Raw genomic sequence first — 24533 nt, 5'->3', positions numbered from 1 at the left:
ATAAACAGAAACGTAAAATAAAATATATTCTATTTAGAAATGTTTTTGGAGTTGTCTTTCGAATTTTTGAAAACTCTTTCTTATATTCGCTATGTGTAAAGTCTTGAATTCTATGCACCTCTTCAAAGTTCTTCTTTCGTAATCGTTTACAAACTGCAATCTTCAATTCATATATACCCACCGAGTTGTTCAGCATTGTAGAGCAATTTTCCGAATAATCTTGGATCTCATATTGGAATGATTAAAAGTGTTTCGATTCAACATCAATCAAATCTGTATTGTCGTTCTATATAATTTTATATATTATATACACATTTAGGCATATCTATTGCAATAACATTTATATAGGACTTATATACGTAACTCCATCATTCTTCGTCTTCGTTGTCTTCCGTCTCCTGCGGCAAATTGCTGTCCACATCGAAGTAGGCACGACGGCTACGCTTGGCCTCGACGGCCGCTTGGCTGCCATCGAATTTGATTGCAGTACGCTTGCGCAGCTCCTCCACATCCTGCTGATCCTCGTTGCTGGCCCACTCCAGCACCAGACGGCGTCCGTACAAATGGGTGCTGGCGCTGAGTGCATCGAAGGCACGCTTTGCATCCGCCTTGGTGGTGTAGTCGACAAAGCAGAAGCCACGATGCGAATCCTCGCCGGGCGTCATCTTCTTGGGTAGTCGTAGTGAGGTCAGCTCGCCAAAGGCTCTGCACAGGTTAAGATTAAGATTAGGAAACATTTATTTATGGCCCATTTAATGGGCTACCCATTGAGTCACTCACTTGAAGATGTCGCGCACCTCGTGATGGTGCGCCTGGAAGGGTATATTCCGCACTAGAATCTTGGTGCCAGTTTGCTTCTTCTGCGCCACCTGGCGACGGCGTGCTCCATCGTCTTGGGTTCTATTAGAAATGGCATTTGATTAACGACTCCAGCTTTAGCTTATTTCTGGGATGACTTACTTGAGAACGCGATCGCTGCGCTTTAGCTCCACCAGATTGCCGTCGATCTTGGTCAACTGCATGTCCTTCAGAGCCTGTGCCGCAACGGCAGCCCGCTTGAACTGGATGAAGCCATAGCCCAGGGAGTTGAGCTGTTTGGGATTCTGAGGATCCTTGCGCTTGGCTATCTCGATGGTGTGTATAGTGCCCAGGCTCTGAAAGTGCTCCTGTATCGTTTGGGCCACAGTCTTGAAGTTAAGATTACGCAAAAATATCGTAGTATTTGGCTCGGGCTCATCATCGGCATCCTCTGCCACGGGATCGGGCTTTGGTTTCTGCTCCAACTCCAACTCCTTCGCCTGTTCCATCTTCGGCTCCGATTCAGGCTTGGGCTCCGTTTTGGGTATGATAGCCTCGCCGTTCAGTGTCTTGGTGAACGTGTCCTCCGGCGCCCATTCCAGATAGAGCGGCACATTCTTGAATTTGCTGTAGGCCAACTTTTTGAATGCCTGTCGCGCCTCCGAGGGATCGCAGAACTCGATGAGTGCGGTAACGCCGCTGGGTGGCAGCACAATGCGTCCGATGGGACCAAATTTACTAAAGATGGGCGCCAGATCAGCCACCTCGGTGGCCGCCGGCAAATTCTTGGCCAGTATCACAGTTTTGGAGCGTTTCTGCGTGGGCTCATCGAAGGCGCTGAGCCGGACGCCTTCCTCCTCGAGAAACTTTTTCATTTCGACAACGATTTGTGTTTCGCCGAGTGCCAGTCGCACGGCTGCACTGCTGCCGCCCTCGCTGGTGTCCAGGATGCGCTCCTTGCTCATCTTGAACTGCTTGGCCAGGATCTCGGCAACGGCGTTGGCGCCGAGAAACAGTGTATTCCAGCCGATTGGCTTCTGTGCGTTCTGCTTCAGCTTAAGCGCTTTCTTTTGCTTAAATGAAAGATTCGGATCGTTGTCTTCCACCGTCTCCTGGGCATTGTCCAGCTCCTTGCCGGGCAGCAGGTGAAGCAGACGGCCATGAAAGTCGGTGCCGTCGAGCGCATTAAACGCCTTCAACGCATGCTCGGGCATCATGAAGGTAACCGTGCCAAAGCCCTTGATCTGACGCGTCACCTTGTCCACGGGCAGATTGACTTCGACCAGAGGTCCGAATGGCTCGAATAGTTTTTGCAGGTCCTCCTCGGTGGTGGTGTAGGCCAAATTGCGAAAGAATATACGACCCGACTCGGATATGTTCTCCTCATGGCTCAGGCTGTCCTGCTGCTGTTGCCACTTGGCGTTCACATTGGTTATAGGATTACTATTGGCGTCCACAGCTTCACCCGACTTCTTGGCCTTGGTCACCCGATTCTTGTCGGTGAAATCGGAAAAGAACACCTGCTTTCCCAATATGAAACTTTTGTTCTTCATCATGCCCCTGGCCATGTCGTGCTCCGTCTTAAAGCCCACGTAACAAAAACCATGCACTTTGCTCGGCAGACGGACTGAGTAAGGTTTCAGGGGCTTGAAGAACTTGATTATATCTGAACGCTTGGCCTTATATGGAACATTGTGAATCTTGATGGTGAACAACTGCAGATCGGCTTTATCCTGCTTGGCTTTTCCTTTCGTTTTGCTCTTTGACTCTGTGCTTGGTTTGGCTTCCGCTTCAGCTTTGCCTGCCATCAGAGATTTCATGTACTCCATGTCACTAATGGGCTTCTCAGCGAGCTTAACTGGCTGGCCTTCTTCCTCTTCCACTTGCTCTTCCTCATCATCATCATCATCATCATCATCATCATCTGATGTCTCCTTCACTTTTTCATTGTTTTCTGGCTGGGCGTCCACAGTCTCCTTGTCGGGTTGAGCCGCAACAATGCCTGCATCGTTGGCCCAGAGCGCACGCGTTTTATCGTGAGCCTGCATAAACTCCTGGAAGGCCGGATCATCTTTGTGCTTGGCCAGAATTTCATCAACTTTGTTTGTCTTCTCTTTCTTCTCGTTGACTTTTTTCGTTACTGGCTGTGCCGCCTTTAACTTCTCCAGATTCTTTTTGCTATCCTTGGCATATTTGCTCCAGGATTGGGGCTTCTCCTCGCTGCCAAGCGCTGCACAGGGTTCCACGCGTACGCGGCTCGTCTGTATGCAGGTGTTGTTGAAATGTTTGATGGCCGCCTGCGCCTCCGCCTCGCTGCTGTAGCCCACAAAACAGAATTGCCGAAATTTGCCATCGGGCGTGTATTTTAACTGCAGATCTGTGATCGTTCCCTTGGTGCCGAATATATTGCGTAGCTTATCCTCACTTATCTGTGGGCAGACAGTTCATTTAATGGTTTAACTTTAAGCCTACACCATTTACAGTTATCCACTTACCTGCTTGGGCAGCTGTTTGACAATAATACGAGACATTTTTATATTTAACTCATTCAACAGGCTCAAACGAAATTACACGAAATTCATTTTGTTTACGGCTGGCACGTGTTGTTGTTAAGCTTGCCAGCTTGTTACAAGCTCATTGCTAAGATCTGGCAAGGCCAACGTGTTACTGCTGTGCGGCAAGACCATACATTGGCGCGATAGTTGTTCGATGTTTTCCAATACTGTAAAATTCAAATGAAAATATAATTGCAAAAAATTGCTAAACTTTTAAATACCATTAAAAGAAATGAAAAAAGTCTATAGGAAATGTTTTCAAATGCGATAATCTCAACGACAGTCAAAAAATGGCATATAAACATATTTCCGGCTATAATGAGCACGCATTCACAGTTGTTATCAAATATACTTATATATATATATATATGTATATGTGTGTTATCATATTATGTGTTTCTAAAAACAGGTGGATCAGAGTCTGAGACTCTGCTTGTGTTCACTATATCGGCTCATGCAGACACCAGCAGCTCAACCTCATTGTGTTTCACAATAACCTTTGGATGGCCATTGCTGATATACATATTTTGTATATATATACCTATGTGTATATTCTTGTATATTCAAAGAAGATTCCGAGAGCAAAATTGATAAGATGAAATGAGAATGTGCTCATCTTGTTTTTGTTTTCCCCCCCACTTCAAGTGCGTTCATTGGCGCTATTTGAATAGATAAGCAAAGTTGCGCCGCTATAAAACCAGCCGAGATGCACTCAAAGCGTTTCAGTTAGATCTTTAGATTTTGACGTAAAGCAACTATAAAGAAAAACTAACAAATCAATATAATTCTATAGTCCGATAAGACACCAACTTTCGAGTTACATAATTACCCAAACGAATAGTGGAAAAGTTTCAAAACAAAATATAACTTTACCTATTCGTATATTCAAACATTTAGTGAAATGGAGGTGCCGCCGCCACTTGTCCTCAAGCGATCGCTTTTCGTTCCCAGCAAAACTTTGATGGGCCCGGGTCCATCCAATTGCTCGCAGCGCGTCCTTGAGGCCATGAGCAACCCCGTACTGGGCCACATGCATCCAGAGTGTCTACAGGTGCGTTCACTCAACTTTACTGCATATATATGTAATAGCGCTCTAAATGGAACTGATTTTAATTTGTGATAGTAGTAATAATGTGTTATTCTTAGTGCTCACTCTTAACTGATCATAGGGACTTTCTAATTACGTAAAATTTTGATAGCTGAGAATAATAATGTGTAACATTTTTAGCCATCTAGAGATTTATCCTTAGTGCTTTAGTGTGCGCCGAAATTTAAATCGGCTAACAGAGCACAAATTGTCTATGTTAGCTAACACTGAAAGCAATGTAGTATAATAAAGTCCTTTGGTACGAAAGAATCATAAATAGGGAGTTAACTAATTTTTTGCTACAAGTAATACTTACCGTAAATAATAAAAAATGATTTGCTTAAAACCTAGCGGCAGACATAATCTGCAGTAGCTTAGAGTGCGCGTTTTCATAATCTCAAAATAGCTATTAATTGAGCGCAATTTCCGATTTTGTTTTGTTTACTGGCTTTCAAACAGATAACAGAGTCAAAGTTGCTTCAATTTCAAACAGAGATCAGCACGCGTGCACCTGTTTTCCAAAAATGTGGCGTCACACTGTCAAGTTAACAGACTACTTTCCTTGAAATACCATTAGTCCTTTCACATTTCAATTTAGCTGTTAGCTGTCGTGTACTTTAACAGTGTGTGTTAATGTTAATTATATTATGTTGCTTTTGCTGCTATGGGAGAAGTTTACAGCGTGAATTTCCCGTTAACAGCCAGACAATGTATTTAGGCTTATCACGGCAATTTCATCGCAAATCTTTTGATACCCTTTACGCATTCAAAAGTGGGGTATATTACTTTCACATTCAAATGATATACTGAAGCAAATTTCCGGTTAGTATATGATGTCCAAATCCAATCAGAATACTTAGCCTTAGCCTAGATTCTTAATCAGAATTTCGAATTTAGAGTCCGCTTCTAAAGCAATTTTCTTCCGCTCTTCGGCACAGATCATGGACGAGGTGAAAGAGGGCATCAAGTACATATTCCAGACACTGAACGACGCCACGATGTGCATCAGTGGAGCGGGCCACAGCGGTATGGAGGCGGCTCTGTGCAACTTGATCGAGGATAACGACGTAGTGCTGCTGGGCATCTCGGGCATGTGGGGCCACAGGGCGGGCGACATAGCGCGTCGGTATGGCGCCGATGTGCGCTTTGTGGAGGCGAGCTTTGGGCGCGCGCTGACGCTGGAGGAGATTCGGTTTGCTTTCGCTACACACAAACCGCGCGTCTTCTTTGTGGCACAGGGTGATTCCTCGACCGGCATCCTGCAGCGCCACATCAGCGAAATCGGCGATCTGTGCCGGCAATACGATTGCTACCTGGTCGTGGATGTGGTTGCCTCGTTGGGTGGCACCCACTTCCTCATGGACGAGTGGAAGGTGGATGTGGCCTACACGGGCTCACAGAAGACGCTGGGCGGACCGGCTGGCCTGACGCCCATTTCGTTTAGCAAACGCGCCCTGACCCACATCAAGCAGCGGAAGACCAAGCCGAAGGTCTACTACTTCGATGTGCTGCTCATTGGCCAGTACTGGGGCTGCTATGGCACGCCGCGCATCTACCACCACACCATCTCCTCGACCCTGCTCTACGGCCTGCGCGAGGCGCTGGCTCACTTCTGCGCGATGGGCCTGAAGAACGTGGTGCAACGGCACTTGGAGTGCTCGCAGCGACTGCAGCTGGGTATCGAGGAGCTGGGCCTGGAGATGTTTGTGCAGCACGAGCCGGATCGCCTGCCCACGGTCAATGCCGTGAAAGTGCCCTTTGGCGTCGACTGGCGAAAGGTGGCGGACTACGCAATGCGAAAGTGGGTGAACAGCAAAATCTCAATCTCAATGTAGATAATCATGTGAATATAATCTTCTCCCACGGCAGGTACAATCTGGAAATCAGCGGCGGCTTGGGCCCCACAGTGGAGCATGTCTTTCGCATTGGTCTGATGGGCGAGAATGCGACACTGGAAAAGGTAGACATGGTCCTAAGCATCTTGAACGAGGCAATTCAGAGCATCAAGCTGCGAGCCATCAAAACGGAACGTTCCAAAATATAATATTACCCATTAAACTGATTCAACTTTTACTTGACTATTTTTTTAAATATACTTATACTTTTTACCTTTTGAATTTGAATTTTGGCGCGTATTCAACACTAACAGCTCCTAGACTCAAAAAGGCTCTGTTAAGCACAGATTCTGCTGTAGCTGCAAAAATGGTTTTATTTGCCGGTAAAAAAATTAAGTATGCAAAAAATTAATTTTAGCGATATTTTTGTTTATTTTATCAATCCTAAGCGTATATGTATATAAGTTGTGCCAAGTTTTTCATCAAAGGTGTTGGGCTTGTTAATGGCATTAAGCAAACATACATTTGCAATTTACACAAGCCAGCGTCGAACGTGATCAACAGCCGCTTAAACTCAAAAGGGCACTGCTAATCGCAACCGCCAACATTTTACTGCATTCGATAAATAGTTCTGAGCCAAGTTATTTGTTGGCAAATAAGATTATTGAAATTCTCGAATTGAGTTTATAAATTTATTGAACGCCAAGCATTTAGACTTGGCCCGTTCAAGCGGCACTAGCACAGTTTTATACACATATTGAGAGAGTAAAAAAAATAGTTAAAAATTGTACACTTAAATGTTTATTTGTTGTTGTTTTTCGTATGGATTTGGGATCAACTCTCTACTTGAATCGACGTCCATATGCTATTTAGGCATACAAAATAGTTGCTGCATCTGCTGCGCATCTCAAACTTAACCCTGCTTCTGGGCCAGCTCACGAGCCTTGGCACGCTCCAGCTTGGCGATGCGTGCCAAACTCTTGGAGCCCAGAATACCACCGCCCCAGTGGCGACGAATCTCCTCGTGGCGCTCATTGAAGTTGGTCTTAACAGCCTCCAGAACCTTGCCAAAGTTGGCCTTATCGTTATTCTCGACGGTGGTCAGAGCCAACGCGGTGCAGGTCTTGCGGCGCACCAGACGGCCCAGACGTGCCTTGCCCTTGACAATGCAGTAGGGCACGCCCATTTTGCGGCAGAGGGCGGGCAGGAAGAGCACCAGCTAAAAAGAGAAAACAAACAATTAGTCAATCTCATCAAATAACACGTGCTCAAAGGCGGAGGTGTTCTCTCCTGTTATTTATGGGCGAACAAACTCAGCTGTCAATTTACCACAGACAACGTGTTTTATATAAATAAATAACACGTTTCAGTTGAAGAAATTCAAATTAACATCATCGAATGATCACCATTTTGTTAGAGTGAGAGAGACAGGGAGAGGGAGCTTACCTCTAGGGGATCGACATCGTGAGCGATGACAACCAGCTGAGCCTTCTTCTGCTCAATGAGCTTGGTGACAGTGTTGGTGCCGGCCGAGACGTAGCTGGGCTTCTTCTTGGGCTCAACTTCCTTGCCTTTGGCCTTGGCTTCAGCCAGTTTCTTCAAGCGCTGCTTCTTGGCCAGCGGCGACTCGGGACGATACTTCTCCAGCAGCTTGAATAGCTTCACGGCTGTGGTCTTGTCCAGGGTTTGGCTGAACTGGTTGATTGGTGGTGGCACCTTCAAACGCTTCTGCAGCACAGCCTTCTGACGCTGGATGCGAATGTATTTGGGCCAACGCACGAAACGCGACAGATCGCGCCTGGGCTGAATATTTTGGCCTGAAAATTCGAAAATTAAATCATGAATAAGGAATTCGTGGAATACGATTTGTTTGTAATTGCAATTGCTTACCAATGCCAAAGTTCTTGGGACGCTTCTCGAAGAGTTGGTTAACAACTTTCTTGACCACGGGCTTCTTCACAGCCAATGGAGCTGGGGCCACCTTCTTGGTCACTGGCTTCTTCTTTGGCCTGGGCTGAAACGTGAAATTGATTCAGTTTTAATAGGAAGCGCACACACACATAAGCACAGGAGAATCAGCACTATACGCATCACATATGCATATTATGTATATTTTGTATGGCACAATAACACAAAACAAAACACAAATAAAAAAATTGCATAAAAAATATTTTGAGATAATTCACGGCGCGCAACATTTGCTAGTGGGAATGTTGATTTCATTTGGTTGGGTAGCATTGTTTACCTTCTTAACAACCATTTTCACGCAGTTTTATTCAACGATGTTAACAAAAAAAGCAGATTATTTTGCGGGTCGTTTAAAAGACCAGCTTTACGTCTGCCCGTCAGAAAGGTAAAGAAATTGCGAGAGCGGCGGAAGTTGCTTTCTTGTCAAAGTTGACATTTGCTAGCGTCAGGGTTGTATGTGCACGTAGTTTTCATTTAAAAACCACCAGGTGGCGCATTCAGAGCTGCATGTCACAGTGTTTCGATAGTGTACCTATTGAAAGAAAATACTAAATCTTTCGAAAAGTCATGCACTGCAGTTGAAAAAACGTGCACACTGCACAAACTATAATTTATTCTACCTGTTGCATTACCATTTGCGCTTGCGCCCAAATGTTAAAATTAGCATATAAATTAAGTAAGGATCAGTTAAAATTACGTTTTAGTTAAAGTGTGGTGCAAGTGGTACATTTAAATACAAAATATCAAGCCGCAAAAGGTACTGATTGACATGGTGCTGCGGTGCACTCCACCCCTGCCCATGCAGGGCCACCATTTTTAATTTCTTTGTTTATTTTGTGTTCCATCTTCGTCGCAGTGTCGCAGTGTCAGCAACGATCGCAGCCGAATTTGAATGCATAAACAGAAAATTCGGAACGAGCATAAAAGGGAAATCAAGAAAATAATCGCAAATATTATTGATGTTATCAATTAAAATGAAAATAGACAATAATAGTTACAAAATGAAGTGAGTGCAGAAAGATACGCAATATGGCCAGCAATGGGGCTGGTGGTGGATGTGGAGCTGCTGCAGGCGGCGTTGGTGGCGGAGCCATCAATCATACTCATGCCGTTTGCGTCTGGGAATATGAGTCGCGCGGTGGCAAATGGCTACCCTATTCGCCGGCTGTGTCGCAGCACTTGGAGCGTGCGCATGCCAAGAAACTGACGCGTGTTATGCTCAGCGATGCCGATCCCAGCCTGGAGCAATACTATGTGAATGTGCGGACCATGACCCAAGAGTCGGATACCGAATCAGAGGCTGGCGGTCTATTAACAATTGGCGTGCGGCGCATGCTCTATGCGCCCAGCAGCCCGGCGGGCAAGGGCACCAAGTGGGAGTGGTCCGGCGGGGGCAGCGCGGACAACAATTGTGATTGGCGGCCATACAACATGCATGTGCAGTGCATCATTGAGGATGCGTGGGCGCGCGTAAGTTCTTCAACATCAAATATATATAGGCTTATCTGATATATAATTATAATGTTCTCTTGCAGGGCGAGCAAACCTTGGATCTGTGCAACACGAACATCAGCCTGCCATACACCATCAACTTTTGCAACTTGACGCAAATGCGGCAGCCGAGCGGCCCCTTGCGCAGCATACGGCGCACACAGCAGGCGCCGTATCCGCTGGTCAAGCTGACGCCACAGCAGGCGCTGCAGCTGAAGGCCAACAACAATGGCCATGACTATGTACAGCAGCAGCAACAACAACAACAGCAGCAGCAACAACAGCAGCAGCAGCAGCAACAACAGCAGAGAAACAATAATACGCTGCCCAAAATGGGCGCCATGCTGCCGCCCATGCACCGACAGCAGCATCCACTGCCCACGCATGGACATCATCATCATCAGCAGCAACACCAGCATCAGCATCAGCAACATCAGCATCAACAACATCAACACCAACAACACCAGCAGCATCAACACACACAGCATCAGCAGCAGCAATCACGCAAGCCGCACAAGAAACACAGCGAAATATCCACCACAAATCTGCGCCAGATCCTCAACAACCTGAACATCTTTGGTAGCAGCACCAAGCACAGCAGCAGCAACAGCAACAGCAACAACAACGGCGGCAGCAATCATCTGGCGACAGCAGTCGGCAGCTGCAACTCGAATGTAGCTGGCTCGACGCTGCATTTGATGCAGCATCAGGCGCACTTCTCGCACAGCAGCAAGAGCATGCTGACCTCCTCGATGAATAGCCATCATAGCCGATGCTCCGAGGGCTCGCTGCAGTCGCAGCGCAGCAGCCGCCTGGGCTCACATCGATCGCGTTCGCGCACGCGTGTCTCAGACACCGATACGAATAGCGTCAAGTCGCATCGGCGCAGGCCGAGTGTTGACACCGTCTCCACGTATCTCAGCCACGAGAGCAAGGAGAGCCTGCGGAGCCGCAACTTTGCCATATCTGTGAACGATCTGCTCGACTGTTCGCTGGGCAGCGATGAGGTGTTTGTGCCGTCGCTGCCGCCTTCGTCGTTGGGAGAGCGGGCGCCGGTGCCGCCGCCGTTGCCCATGCCACATCATCATCATCAGCAGCAGCAACAGCAGCAGCAGCAGCAGCAGCAGCAACAGCAACAACAACAGCAGCAACAGCAGCAGCAACAACAGCAACAGCAGCAATCAATCGCTGGTTCGATTGTGGGCGTGGACCCAGCCAGCGATATGATATCGCGCTTTGTTAAGGTTGTCGAGCCGCCGCTGTGGCCAAACGCCCAGCCCTGCCCCATGTGCATGGAGGAGCTGGTGCATTCGGCACAAAATCCTGCCATATCGCTGAGTCGCTGCCAGCATTTGATGCATCTGCAGTGCCTCAATGGCATGATTATCGCGCAGCAGAATGAGCTTAATAAGGTAAGACAGGAGAAGGTAAATGTTGTGATGGATCATAGCTAAACATTTATACCGAAAGAAAGAGATCAGATTCAGATGTACTTGATAGGCATAGAAGTAGACTTCCAATTGGCCAATACTGTGATCTGCAAAGAGTTTAGAGTGGAGGTCCAATCCGATGGCAGTCCGTGCAACGTTTACGAAAGTTTAACAAAGCAGAATTACTAAATGATAAATCGTTTAACACAGACTAGACTTGAGACAAATAGTCTATATGCTATAAATATTGACATATTTACAGCCAGTAAAACGTTCACGAATGCAAGATAATGAAGAATTGCAATTGTTTGTTGCTCATAAGAAAACGACTTATAGACAGACATATATATCCCATATTCTCATATATATCCAATATTCATTGCATAGAAATACTCGTGCTAACTCGCTCTAATTTATGCTGTTGACTATATATCTCTCGTTCTCTCTCTCTCTCTCTCTCTCTCTCACGTTTGCAGCAGAACCTGTTCATCGAGTGCCCCGTGTGTGGCATTGTCTACGGCGAAAAGGTGGGCAATCAACCCATTGGCAGCATGTCCTGGAGCATCATAAGCAAAAGTTTGCCCGGCCACGAGGGCCAGAACACTATACAGATTGTCTACGAGTGAGTTGGCGTGACTGTTCCCCGCTCACTATGGCTACAACTTTCGCTCTTTTCTTTTCGCAGCATTGCTTCGGGCTTGCAGACCGCTGAGCATCCGCATCCGGGACGCGCTTTCTTTGCCGTTGGGTTTCCGCGCGTTTGCTATCTGCCCGACTGTCCGCTGGGACGGAAGGTGTTGCGCTTTCTCAAGATCGCGTTCGACCGTCGACTGCTGTTCTCGATTGGACGTTCGGTGACCACGGGGCGTGAGGATGTGGTCATTTGGAATAGTGTGGATCACAAGACGCAGTTCAATATGTTTCCAGATCCCACCTATTTGCAGCGCACCATGCAGCAGCTGGTGCATCTGGGCGTTACGGATTGAATCTAACTGCCAGCAACTACTACAACAACAACTACAAACAGCAACATTAACAACAACAACAACAACAAAAGTACTCTCGCTTCCATGTCCTTTAAAAACTACAAAGCAAACAACAATCTCAATGTGTGTGCAATTATTTTTCGTTTTCGTTTTAATTTTGAATATTGTGTAATGTTTAAAAAATTTTTGTTTTTTTGCGTTTGAGCTGCTCGAACCCTAAAAAACAGAAACAACAGCAATTTCCTTTCTATTTTTTATTTGTATTTTTTTTTTGTTTGTTCTCATTTAATAAGGCGAAACTGTTCTTCCATTTATAGAGATTAAGTTAATACGCATACAAATCCATTGTATCTGTAAGGCCATACGCTAATGAACTATTTCACTATTCCAAAACTGTATTGCCACACTAGAAATGTATCCAAGACAGACCTATTAGTATTAGTTAGTATTACATAATATATATATATATAGATATTGAGATATATATTTATATATAGCAATAATTAAGCATTTAAGTGTTAAGCTGTGCCAAAATTCTCAAATGTTAAATGTGACTCCAATGTTTATTTTTTCAGCCCAACTTCGAATTTAACACGTATCTCAGTTCAATTTTAGTAAACAGCCATAGCATAGAAGCACTTGAGAGTATTAGATGGCCTAACGTATAAATTATATATATATATATATAACTATATAAATTGTAATTGTGTATCATTCGAAAGAAGTATTTGTCTACTTTCCTTGCAAATCATTCGCATAGTTCGTATTTGTAATTATAATCTACTCAATCAATCAGTCTATTAATCAATCATTCAACACATTCTAAATGTATTCAAGACATTCGTTTGCTTAGCTTAGCTTTACCATAAAATATATACTTGATTAATTTGTAACTTTAACAATATTCACTCAATTGATAATTCCATTTGATTGTAATTGAAACACTTTGATTGTGATCCTTGTAATTGTTTTTAATATCTAGCATTATACGAAGCTCTTTCGAATGATTAGTTTAGTTTTATCGAAAACCAAAATTTGAATTTGTTCTAAAGTCAATTCGAATGTTGCTTGTGTTTAATGTGATTTTGATTTGGAATTTTATGTGTTTTTGGCGCAAACAGATTATGAACTATTAGTAACTAATATTTTATATACCCACACACACACACACTCGTACATACACATATTCGCAGACATCATATTATATATATAGTTTTTTTTTTTTCAATTGTTGCTTTCATATTGATATCATCTCGACGACATTCTCGACCATACGAAACGATACATATATACTATATATATATATATATATATATATATATATACAGCTCTTTATATATATGTATACACACATATATAGAGACAGCTATTGGGCATGCCCGCTTTACAATATAACTAAGTTGTATTTAGCACTGATTAGTTGTTAGTTAAACACATTGCGTAAATCGCATTCAGCTTAGCATTTAACTAATAGCTGTTAATTAAACTAAACTAAACACACGAATCGATTATATACACAAATTTATTCCTTATCGCATACTTAGTTTAAATACAAAATAAATAAAACAAAAAAAAAATATTTTTAAAAAAATATTGCAATTTTGTATCTATGAAAATGGACTTTGTTAATTTTGTATACATACATATTTATTATTTATATATACATATATATAACTTATAATGCTCTTAACAATCTGAGGTAGCTTTTGCAAATCGAGTTAGAGTTAGGAACATTTTGTTAACATCGGATTACTATATACAGTGGCTCCAACGCCAAATCGGACAAGACTATTTATTTATTTCAATAAGTATTTTCTTTAGCAGTAAGTTAACTTTTTACCGTTTTCACATTTTTTCTCAAATCTAATATGTATTAGCCCCCTAAAACAAAAAAAAAATTTTTTAATTTCAAATGACAACATTTTTTTTATTTTAAAAAACTAACAACAAGTCCGATTTTGAGCTTCAACGCCAAATCGGACAAAAGAAAACTTTAATAAAAAATAAGAGAAAAACTTAATATTTAATATTTTGTTGCAAAACCTTTGTTTGCGACAACAGCCTGCAAGCGATTGGGAACTGATTTGACCAACTTTTTGCAGATTTCTGGCTCTATGGAGTTCCAAGCTGCAAGTAATCCCATTTTCAATTGGTCCAGATTGTTATACCGGTTTTGGTAAACTTTCCTCGCCAAAATTTCCCACAGATTTTCTATTACGTTTATATCCGGGCTCTGGGCAGGCGTTTGGATCAATTTGGGACAATTATGGATTAGCCAGAGCCTAGCTAGCATTGAAGTGTACTTGGGGTCGTTGTCTTGATAGAAAGCAAAGTCTTCAAGTATTCCCAATTTCTCCGCACTCTGCTTAACATTTTTTTTTCAAAATATCAAGGTAGCCAAATTTATCGAGTATGCCATCAATAAAGTGCAAATGGCCAACTCCCGCACTCGACATACAGCCCCAAACCATGACTGAACCTCCTCCATGCTTAACAGTGCCTATTGTGTTCTTGGGCTCAAACTCAGTATTTGGTTTACGCCACACATACACCTTACCATCGGACCCATGCAAATTAAATTTACTTTCATCAGTAAACAACACCTTTAAATAAGATAATTAGCAAAAAAAGAAAGGTATTTAATATGATATACAACCAACTAACATGATTCCAAAAGTCATCCGTTTTTAGCAAGTACTCTTTCGCGAATTTTACCCTAAACGCTTTGTTCTTAGGGCTAATATAAGGCTTTTTTTGGGCAACTCGGCCATGCAAATCATACCGATGCAAAGTATTGCGCACTGTGTTGTCACACACATCCTTTCCAAAGTTTGTTTTTAATGACATCCTTAGTTCCTTTGCGGTTTTAAAGGGATCAACCTTAATATCCCTTATAATCGACCGCTCTTCCCTTGAGTTTAATCGCTTTCTTTTTCCCTCCTGGCTTTTGTTAATGAATCTTCCATCTTCCCGAAACCTTTTTATGATATCATGGACGGTAGATTTGCTTCTTCCGACCAGCTCTGCTATTTCTCTAACAGTTTTGCCATCAAAATGCAGTTTTAATATTATTTGGCGTGCCTCAACACCAGTTTGCTTCCCACGTGGAGCCATTTCGCAAAAATAATTTGTGTTACTGTACGCCTATGAGCTTGAGAACATAACGAAACGCAATAAGCAAAACAAAAACGAAAATCTCCGCCAAATAACGGATCTTTTTCTTGCAGTTTTCTTTTGTCCGATTTGGCGTTGAAGCTCAAAATCGGACTTGTTGTTAGTTTTTTAAAATAAAAAAAATGTTGTCATTTGAAATTAAAAATTTTTTTTTTTGTTTTAGGGGGCTAATACATAATAGATTTGAGAAAAAATGTGAAAACGGTAAAAAGTTAACTTACTGCTAAAGAAAATACTTATTGAAATAAATAAATAGTCTTGTCCGATTTGGCGTTGGAGCCACTGTATGTATATATACTACTATATATATTCTATTATTCAAATATCAGCTATAGACATGGATCTTCATCAGATCTATGATCGCAAAACTTGTTTCTGCTTGTCCTGCTGTAGCTGCAGTCCAGCACATAGCTTAAGCTGAGCCATAGATACATACATATGTATATTTGTATAGTCAATTGGTAGATGCTGAGCGATCTATACTTAGCTCCGTTCGGTTTGTGCTATTTTCGTGTCACGCGCTCATCTCCAATTGGAATGCAAAAGCAGACGAAATTTCACACACAAATGGAATTCAAATCAACTGCATTTTAATTGCGCAATTGTTGCTGTTGCTGTTGGTGCAACTGTTGCTGCTGTTGCCGTTGCTGTTGCTGCTGCTGCTGCTGCTGCTGCTGCTGCTGCTGTCAGCGACAAATTTAGCGCACTCAAGGTTTGCGTTTAGCGATTTCGCTGTGAATCACTTAAAATAAATTAAAATCAATTTTTGTGCATTTTTCATGCGTGATATATATATTGAGCAATACTGTATGTATATATGCATGTGTGTGTGTGTGTGTGCGTGTGCTGCTGCTGCTGCTGCTGCTGCTAGCTGGCTGGCATCCTTTTATGGCACTTGTGGCAGCAACATGTGCCCCGTTCTTCGACATCGATTTCGATTTCAACTTCGACTTGGTTGCCTACGCGCTGACATCATCGCAGCACCACGCCCCCGCACCCCATACACCGCCTACAATATGGCCTTCGCCATCTGTAACTTGAAGCCTGCGCAAGGACAGCTAGCAACCTTGGCAGCAGCAGCAGCAGCAGCAACAACAGCAGCAGCAGCAATAACAGCAGCAGCAGCAGCAGCAACTGTTGCTGCTGTCAGCACTTTCACTCAGCTCAGCAGCAACAGTTGCTGTGGTGCTAGCTGCAGCTGTTGCTGCTTCTTAAAGCTGCTTTGCTATTAGTTCACCACCTGCCACGCCCACTAGAATTGCAGCAGTCCTAATGTCGCTTGCAGCAGCAACTGTTGCTGCTGTTCGCCTTGAGCCCATTGCATGTTGTTCAAAATGTTTTCCTAGAATTTTGCAGCATTTCATTCGATTTCATTTGATTGACACTGAATGTTGACGTTGACATTCAACACACACACACACATGCACACACATGCACACACACACACACAAACGCACAGTGCCATTGGCTGCAATTCAGAGACTCATCCACTGGTTTTGTGCATATCCAGTCATGTGGTTTTGGCCAAAAGTGCACAACCCACTGACCATGTGGCTCCACTTGCAGCATTTGCGCTTCGTTTCATTTTTTGTTGTTTTTGTTTTGTTTATTTCAGTTTTTTGTTCGGGTTTTTGCTTTCGTATACCCTGAACCCATTGTAAAGAGGTTTCTGGGGTATTTTGTATTTGCTGCATTTGTATGTAGTGGGTGTGGCGGAGGCGTGGGCGAGCACATCAACAATATTGACATATCTGTCCGTCTGCCTCTCCCTCTCTCTCTTTATCGCTATCTCTATCTGATGCGTCTGATTTGGTCAATCTGCCTGTCTCCCACTAGGACTCTCTCTCTCCCTACCACTGTAGTACTCACTGTCTCTCTCCTACATCATCTTTCTATGTCTCTCTCTTTTTGCATCTGTTTATCTCTCTCACTCTCTCTCTTTATTTTTTCATCTCTCTATAGCTTTCTCTTCTCTTTTCTTCTTCTTCTTCTTCTGCTGCTCTTCTTCCTCTTCTTTCTGTCTCTCTCCCTCGCTCTCCATTTCACTCTCTCTCTCTATCTATCTATCTATCTATCTCTATCTCTATCTCTATCTCTATCTCTATCTCTATCTCTATCTCTATCTCTATCTCTATCTCTATCTCTATCTCTATCTCTATCTCTATCTCTATCTCTATCTCTATCTCTATCTCTATCTCTATCTCTATCTCTATCTCTATCTCTATCTCTATCTCTATCTCTATCTCTATCTCTATCTCTATCTCTATCTCTATCTCTATCTCTATCTCTATCTCTATCTCTATCTCTATCTCTATCTATCTCTTCCTCTCGTTCTCTCTTTGTCTCTCTAGTCCCCCTAGCACTTTAGCTCAATCTTCCGTTCATTCTACATTCTCTCTTTTTCTCCATTTCTCTACCCCTCACCTTCTCACTCACTCTCTTTAAATCACTATCACTCTATCCCTTCCACTCCGACTCTCCCCCCCCCCCCTCCACAACCCACCATTTCTCAGTTTGCAGAGTTCTGGGTATCAGCTAGTCGAGCACTCTTAACTCGATCACTTTTACTTGTTTATTTGACGACTTTTTTTTTTTTCCTTCCGATTTTTGGCGTTGCCTCGCGCTGCGCTTTGCATTCCGATAAGGCGACGCAGCCGACAAGGGCGCAAAAGCCACAGAAACAGCTAAGGCAGCAGCAGAAGCAGCAGCAGCAGCAGCGATTGCCTTATCGAAACATCTCGCAGGAACAATATGAAGCTGATGCAGTTCTCTGAGGTAAGCCTCTTTGTTTATATGCTTAAGATGCACAACTAGGTTGAGCTGCCATTAAAGGAAGCAGGAAACTTGTTAAATAAAAAACCTTTGCCATTGCTCAAGCAACTGCCATCTGCTAAAGTAGCTCAATTTTATATGATTCTTCAGCTCTATAAAGATCTTGTTTATTACAGCTTGTTAAAAAACATTTGAAAAATGAAAAAAAGGCTTAGAATTCACTTCATTCACAAGACATGTGAATGAAGTGAATTCTAAGCCTTTTTTTTCATTTTTCAAGCCAGTTAGCTATAATCATATATCATATATTATATTATTTATGCAAAAATTAAGTTTTAATTTTTGTTTTGTTTTTTTTTTTTGTTGTCTTTAAGATCTGTCCGTTTGGACAATGACTAAATTTGGCGGATTTTCCATATGAAATGTCTATTCGATATATGTTATATGAAATGGAGAAGTTTTTCTTAATTGGGGTGATTCTTGTTGAATTGCCGAAGATGAAGATGTTGAGATAAGATGCTAGGAATGAATTAATATTCAGATTTAATCAATATTCAGATTGATTTGGAGATCAACCAAGATCAAGTACAAAAGATCTAGTCGAGAGGGAGAGAGAGAGAGTCTAGAGATCCACTCAACCCTTCGAGTTACTGATATTTGAATAATTTGCACGCATACACATTAGCACGCCTGGGCCATGGTGTGGGAGTACTATGTGAACTTAAGTAACTGTTTGATGGATTTTCGTTTAGATGAACTATATTCCTGAAACTTTCAGATCGTCATAATAACATTTACCAAAGCAGAAGTCTCTAGTTTTTGAAATATACTTTTTGCAAATTTTATGAGAAAGGGGGGATTTGGGAATGGAGAGGGGGTAATTAATAAAAAATAAAAATAACATGCTATAAAATACACATGAATATATAAATAAAATTTGAAGATACTAGCTCTTAAGATGTAGGAGATATAAGTTTATAGCTGTTCGTCGTCGTAATCAAGAATATAAGTACTCTATGGGGCCTGCCACGCCTCCCTCTGCCTCTTACATTCATTGAACTCTGTTTTCTACTCTGATTTTCCACGTTCAATGGATCCAAGTTAAAAACAGAAACAATAAATCTCATGTTGATTTTCCAATTTCTATTCAGCACACATACATATGTATGTATATCCCACTCTGAAAAAGCCTGGGGTGGGGGTGGTGGGTGTCACATTCACTCGCGACGCCTAAGGTTATATGACATGGCTGTCTGTTGTGAATAGAAGTCGAGGAATTTAGAGATAAATACGTCTATATGATCTAGCTGTCTGCCAATGGAATATCAGAGCTAAGCCATCAAATGCTGATTTTGAGTAATATCAATAAACAAAGCAAGCCCTAGCGCATGGAAGAGCTCAATTGTTGGCCAAACGTTGCTACGACAGCCCGTAGACAGCTCTCAGATTAAGCTGGCAAGTGAATACGAAAGAATATAACTCATATATATAGCAAATAGTTTGTTCCTATTTCAGTTAAGTAGTTCGATACGGAACTAACTTCCTATTGATCAAAATGCAATTGAATAATAATAAATAGTATATATGTATATTTATAAGATAGCGTGAGAGAGAGAGAGAGAGAAAGAGAAAGAATGAGAAGGAAAGAAAGAGAGAGTGAAAGGGAGAGAGAGAAGGATAATTGCATAATAATAAATAGTGAATATAATTAGAATACCCTAAATATAATTAGAATACCCTAAATTTGATTATATGTATATTTAAAAGATAGCGAGAGAGAGAGAGAAAGAGATAGAGGGAGAGAGAGAAAAAGAGAGAGTGAATGGGAGAGAGAGAGAGAGAGAGATAATTGAATAATAATAAAAGGTACAATTAGAATGCCCTAAATTTAATTATATGTATGTATGTATATATAATAGAGAGTAAGCGGAAAAGAGAGAGAGAGAGACAATTGAATAATAATAAATAGTGCAATTAGAACACCAAAATTTGATTATATGTATATATAAGAGAGAGAGAGAGAGAGAGAGAGAGAGAGAGAGAGAGAGAGAGAGAGAGAGAGGGAGAGAGAGAGAGAAAGAGAGAGAGGGAGAGCGAGAGAATGAGAGAGAGAGAGATAGAGAATGAAAGATAGAGTGAGAGGGAGAGAGAGAGAGAATTGAATAATAATAAATAGTGCAATTAAAACACAAAAATTTGATTATATGTATGTATATATAAGAGAGAGAGAGAGAGAGAGAGAGAGAAAGAGAGATAAAGAGCGAGAGAAAGAGAGTAAGAGAGATAGAGAAAGAAAGATAGAGTGAGAGGGAGAGAGAGAAAATTGAAATAATAAATAGTGCAATTAAAACACAAAAATTTGATTATATGTATATAAGAGAGAGAGAGAGAGAGACTAAGAGCGAGAGGGAAATTATTCCTGCAAGCGCTCAATTAGATTCGATTCGATTCGATTTAATGCAATTCATATCGATTGCTGAGTAATGAAGATGGTAGCCCAGTGCGACATGTGAGACCAGAAGTAGGAGAATAAGAGCATTTCAGTGTTGGAAAGTGCCAAAAATTGTGGGATAACGACAGCTCTGCTGTCCGTTTATGTCAGCCACATCTAGTGGGCTGTGAATTTAGCTAGCTGGGCTGTCACTTGATGCAGAATTGTAGTCGTGTGTCAAACGGCAGTGAAAGCGAAAATTTAGCAAAGTTTAATTTTGTTTTTTTTTTTTTTGCGTTTTCTAAATATATTCCACGGGTAGATTAACCTGAGCATGCAAAAGGCGCACAAGGCAATTTGGGAGCGCGACTATATCAAATCAATTTTACTAGCACGTGAATCGTTCAAAATGAAGAAAACCTTGCCCCCGATCCAGGAGGATGAGACCGAGCCAATGGACGAAGAGGAGTCTGCCGAGAAAAACGTCAGCCGCAATCTGTCCAAGGCTTTCATGAAGCTGGCGGTGACAGAGAACACCGGCGGGGAGCCGATGTCGGTTGTGGAGCCGCCGGTGCGTGTCACGGGCAATCCGCTCAACACGATGCCGAACACCCAGTGCCGGGTCGCCATGATGGAGTGGCCATCGACCGGCTGTGGCAATGGCAACGGAAAGCGCTTCTGCACCGAAAATGGCGCTATCGGTGGCTACGGTGCGCACAACATGAGCTGGGACCCTGACAACGGCTCGCCCACATCGAGCTCCGATGATCAGCAATGGGATCTCGAGCATCTGCCGCTGCGTCGCCGTCGCCATCGCAGCTCCAATAGCATTTAGAAGCAGTCGTCCACAGTGGCACCAAACTCCATTCACAGGTAATAATAAATACGAAAAAAAAAATAAACCATTTCAATAATTATGAGCTTTGACTGATGACAGCTGGAGGAAGAGCGGATGAAGTGAAGCAACGAAGAGGCAGACGAATAAGAAGAGAAGAGGAAGACGAAGACGATGAGAAGAGAAGAACAGGACAGGGGCAAATTATATCCAGCTTTATCCTGATATATGCGCTCCTTAAGAAACTTAGCTCAACTCCAGATGTGAATGGATGGATAATAAATATATCTATAACTATATCTAACTATATATAATTGTAACTGATAAAAAAAAGAGTAACTGATGCATCTGAAGTTAGTTATTCACAAAAATAATAAAAAAAAAATTGATGGAAACACATTTATTATTGGGCGGACTAAGAATTAGAGCAAAGAATAAAGCCTTAGACTGCATCGAGCGAGGTGTGCTCGAAAAGTTGTCTCTAGATGAAAGCTAAATTTGATTATTTATTTATCTATTTATTTATTTATTTAATTGTTACAAACAATTAATTCTAGATAACCAAGTTTGAAGCCAAAGCAACAAAGGCCTTCAAATTTGATTATATATAGACGAATGCAGGGAAGGAATGAATGACTTTTCGAGAGGGCTTTGAAGCTGGGAATGAGAAGTCCATTGAAGAGAACTTTAAGCTGGAGATTCTTGAATAAACATGTAATTAACTTTTTGATAGTAACACAAATTGCAAGATAAACAGATCTATCTTATCTTATGGACAACCCAGAGAATCAGTTTCTAATGTCGATTTCTGCTCTATTTAATTGCTGACTATTCCTATATTCAATTCAATAATTTTTCGAGAGGGCTTTGAAGAATGAGAGCTCCAAGAGAACTTTAAGCTAGCGAAATGGAGATTCTTTAATAAGTATATAAGTAACTTTTGGATAATGATACATAATGCAAAATAAACAGATCTATCTTATCTTCTGGACAACCCAAAGGATCAGTTTCTTAACTCGATTTCTGCTCTATTTAATGGCTGACCCATCACAGAACCCCAATATTTAATATCAGTTCCATGTTGAAGCTGAAGATTAAGTGAGAGTTTACACAGTCTTATGCGGTATAAGAGGCGTATCTTTGGCAGTAGAAACTTTGCTCAGCTCTCGCGAAATTAAGTGTGTGTGTTATCTTAAGTGATCTGAGAATTATTATTATCATAGATCAAATAGCACAGATAAAAGTTAGACTCTAAGCAGGGCGAGGGCGCTTAAGATAATGTGTGTCGGGTAGGTAGTGCAAATACCAGGTAAACAGTAGCCAAATGAGTACTGCGTGCTGCATAAAGTGCGCAATAGATGGCGCATATAAATTGTGAAGTTGCAACATTGAACAGGGATCCCCAAGCTCGCTGCTAGTCGCGCATTCCCCAGCATAAATTTCTATATGGTTTTATGGAATTTTCCTGAAGTCTGACGAAAAGTCCTTGTGCAACTGCCTAAAATGCAGTTAAGTTCAATTGCAGCTAATTTGAAGGTTATGTCTGAGCTGTGATTGGTATTGTTGTAGTTGTTGCGACGAGGCGAACCACATCCGGACTGGGATTGGGGAGCTGAACGCTGCCCACAGCTCATCAGCCTTCGCTGCTGCTACTGCTGCTGCTGCTGGCAGCGCTGCCGCAACTGCCGCTGCTGCTACTAGTGCTGCTAGTGCTGCTGCTGCTGCTGCTGTTGGCGCCTATCTCTCTGCTTGGCTCTGTCGAGCCTAAATGCAGTAACAATTGCACCTAGCACAATCAGTTAAGAGCCTCCGCTCGTGCCAAACGGTTGTGCGCATCTTTAATACACAGTTTACAATTGCTAGCTGCAACAAACAGTACAAGTAACAACAACAACAACAACAACAACAATAACAATAACAAAAGTGAACTTTAAGCAGTCAAATTTTGCTTGGCGGACATTTTGTTTTCGTTAAGTTTCTGTGCGTGCGTTCTTCTTAAACACACACACACACACACATACATACATATAGATTTGTGTGCGTGTTTTTTTCAATTTCGCGTGTGCCGGCAACAATACAGAAACAGCAATATCAACAACAACAACAAACAACAGTTATTTGCTGCAACCGCAAGTCAATCAAATAGTTTTTGTGCCTTTTTCCGTCTCTCGCCCCGCGCTCAGCCTCTCTGATCGTTCTCTCCCACTGTCTGTCTCGCTCGCTCGCCCAGTTGATCGCGCTCGCGTAATTCAACCCCCTTTCCGTGTATTGTAGAACTAACTAATACAACTACAGTATTTACTTAGAGCTTTGCTCTAAACTCGTGAGTGTTTGTTTTTTTTTTTTGTTATTCTTTTTTTTTTTTTTTTGTTTTTTATATTAATTGTTGTTGTTGTTTGTCTTCAACTTGTGTTAGTCTCCAGTTACAAAAGCCGCGACGTGTCGACTATTCTGATAAGCAGCAGCAACAGCAGCAGCAGCAGGTGAGCATGCATATACGCACACATGCGCAGAGCATAGCATCCACATACACACACACAAACACACTAGCACTGGCAAATTAAGTTCCACAATGTTCTAAGCGTTTTGCGGTTTTCCTGTTGGCTCCCAGGCGCCATCTAGCGGCAAAGCAATCAATCAATCAGGCATTTACGCATATCATTTTACACGCAGCTTAACTCTGTTGCTATGCCTGTCTCTCTTGCACTTGTTAGACCTGTGGGCGTTTGCATAAATCAAAATTTTAACAGCAAACAAAAAAAAAATTAGAGTAAAAAATCAAATTTAAATATAAATCCAAATTGAATTTCAATACAATTTAAGCACTTTGCCATATTGTTGCTTATTTTTACGATCCATGGCCATAAGCGTGGCTAATTCTCGGACTCAACAATTTATGATCGTCCATATTGCCATATCGTTTGTCATTTATCGTTTATCGTTAATCGCTCGCCAGACAGGGCATTGGCCACACGCCTTCCTACGCGATTCTCACTCAGACGAACAATCAATTCTATAGATACATCAAATGGAAATCATTGACAAATTAAGCAACATGTGTAATTCGTTGAGTTATTGGACGCGAGAGACGCGTTCATTAATAAATTTCAAATTTATCTAAATTTATTATAATTATGCAGATGGTTTCGTATTATTTACGATCTATGTCAT

At 42.1% G+C, this 24533-nt stretch overlaps 6 protein-coding genes across 15 annotated transcripts in view; 4 read left to right on the top strand and 2 right to left on the bottom strand.

The window, feature by feature from the left end:
- Positions 1–256: 256 nt before the first annotated feature.
- LOC6585474 (probable RNA-binding protein 19) lies at positions 257–3438 on the bottom strand. Its single transcript, XM_002011066.4, has 4 exons — positions 3294–3438; positions 961–3227; positions 781–900; positions 257–705 (listed from the first exon to the last, which is right to left on the bottom strand). Exons 1-4 carry the CDS (start codon positions 3327–3329, stop codon positions 369–371), a joined length of 2760 nt encoding a protein of 919 aa, XP_002011102.1. The 5' UTR covers positions 3330–3438; the 3' UTR covers positions 257–368.
- A 640-nt stretch (positions 3439–4078) lies between these two features.
- LOC6585475 (alanine--glyoxylate aminotransferase) lies at positions 4079–6563 on the top strand. Its single transcript, XM_044008909.1, has 4 exons — positions 4079–4195; positions 4230–4404; positions 5379–6241; positions 6310–6563. The coding sequence occupies exons 2-4, from the start codon at positions 4255–4257 to the stop codon at positions 6482–6484; spliced, it is 1188 nt and encodes a 395-aa protein (XP_043864844.1). The 5' UTR covers positions 4079–4195; positions 4230–4254; the 3' UTR covers positions 6485–6563.
- Positions 6564–7053: 490 nt separating this feature from the next.
- Positions 7054–8640, bottom strand: LOC6585476 (60S ribosomal protein L7a). The gene is made up of 4 exons (XM_002011068.3): positions 8521–8640; positions 8166–8289; positions 7722–8092; positions 7054–7494 (listed from the first exon to the last, which is right to left on the bottom strand). The coding sequence occupies exons 1-4, from the start codon at positions 8533–8535 to the stop codon at positions 7189–7191; spliced, it is 816 nt and encodes a 271-aa protein (XP_002011104.1). The 5' UTR covers positions 8536–8640; the 3' UTR covers positions 7054–7188.
- Positions 8641–8813: 173 nt separating this feature from the next.
- On the top strand, positions 8814–14143 carry LOC6585477 (protein deltex). Of its 3 annotated transcripts, none has more exons than XM_044008896.1 (5): positions 8814–8919; positions 9100–9713; positions 9779–11146; positions 11641–11786; positions 11850–14143. In XM_044008896.1, exons 2-5 carry the CDS (start codon positions 9273–9275, stop codon positions 12148–12150), a joined length of 2256 nt encoding a protein of 751 aa, XP_043864831.1. In that variant the 5' UTR covers positions 8814–8919; positions 9100–9272; the 3' UTR covers positions 12151–14143. The 3 variants fall into 3 exon arrangements, with proteins under 3 accessions (XP_043864831.1, XP_043864832.1, XP_043864829.1); XM_044008897.1 differs by having other exon boundaries at positions 8815–9000; positions 11644–11786; XM_044008894.1 differs by having other exon boundaries at positions 8815–9000.
- A 6555-nt stretch (positions 14144–20698) lies between these two features.
- On the top strand, positions 20699–21757 carry LOC6585478. The gene is made up of 2 exons (XM_002011070.4): positions 20699–21400; positions 21465–21757. Exon 1 carries the CDS (start codon positions 20862–20864, stop codon positions 21360–21362), a length of 501 nt encoding a protein of 166 aa, XP_002011106.2. The 5' UTR covers positions 20699–20861; the 3' UTR covers positions 21363–21400; positions 21465–21757.
- A 2017-nt stretch (positions 21758–23774) lies between these two features.
- Positions 23775–24533, top strand: part of LOC6585480 (serine/arginine repetitive matrix protein 2) — a 48025-nt gene continuing 47266 nt past the window's right edge. For 2 of the 8 annotated variants that reach the window (XM_044008861.1, XM_044008859.1), the window contains exon 1: positions 23775–23845. The gene's annotated coding sequence lies outside the window, so the exon portion shown is untranslated. The remainder of the gene's footprint in view (positions 23846–24533) is intronic. The other 6 variants (XM_044008851.1, XM_015160918.3, XM_044008846.1 and 3 more) reach the window with 4 other exon arrangements.

This window comes from Drosophila mojavensis, unplaced genomic scaffold (genome assembly GCF_018153725.1).
Source record: "Drosophila mojavensis isolate 15081-1352.22 unplaced genomic scaffold, ASM1815372v1 contig_136, whole genome shotgun sequence".
In the NCBI taxonomy this organism is placed as follows: domain Eukaryota; kingdom Metazoa; phylum Arthropoda; class Insecta; order Diptera; family Drosophilidae; genus Drosophila; species Drosophila mojavensis.
This window is presented reverse-complemented; position numbering and strand designations above follow the sequence as displayed.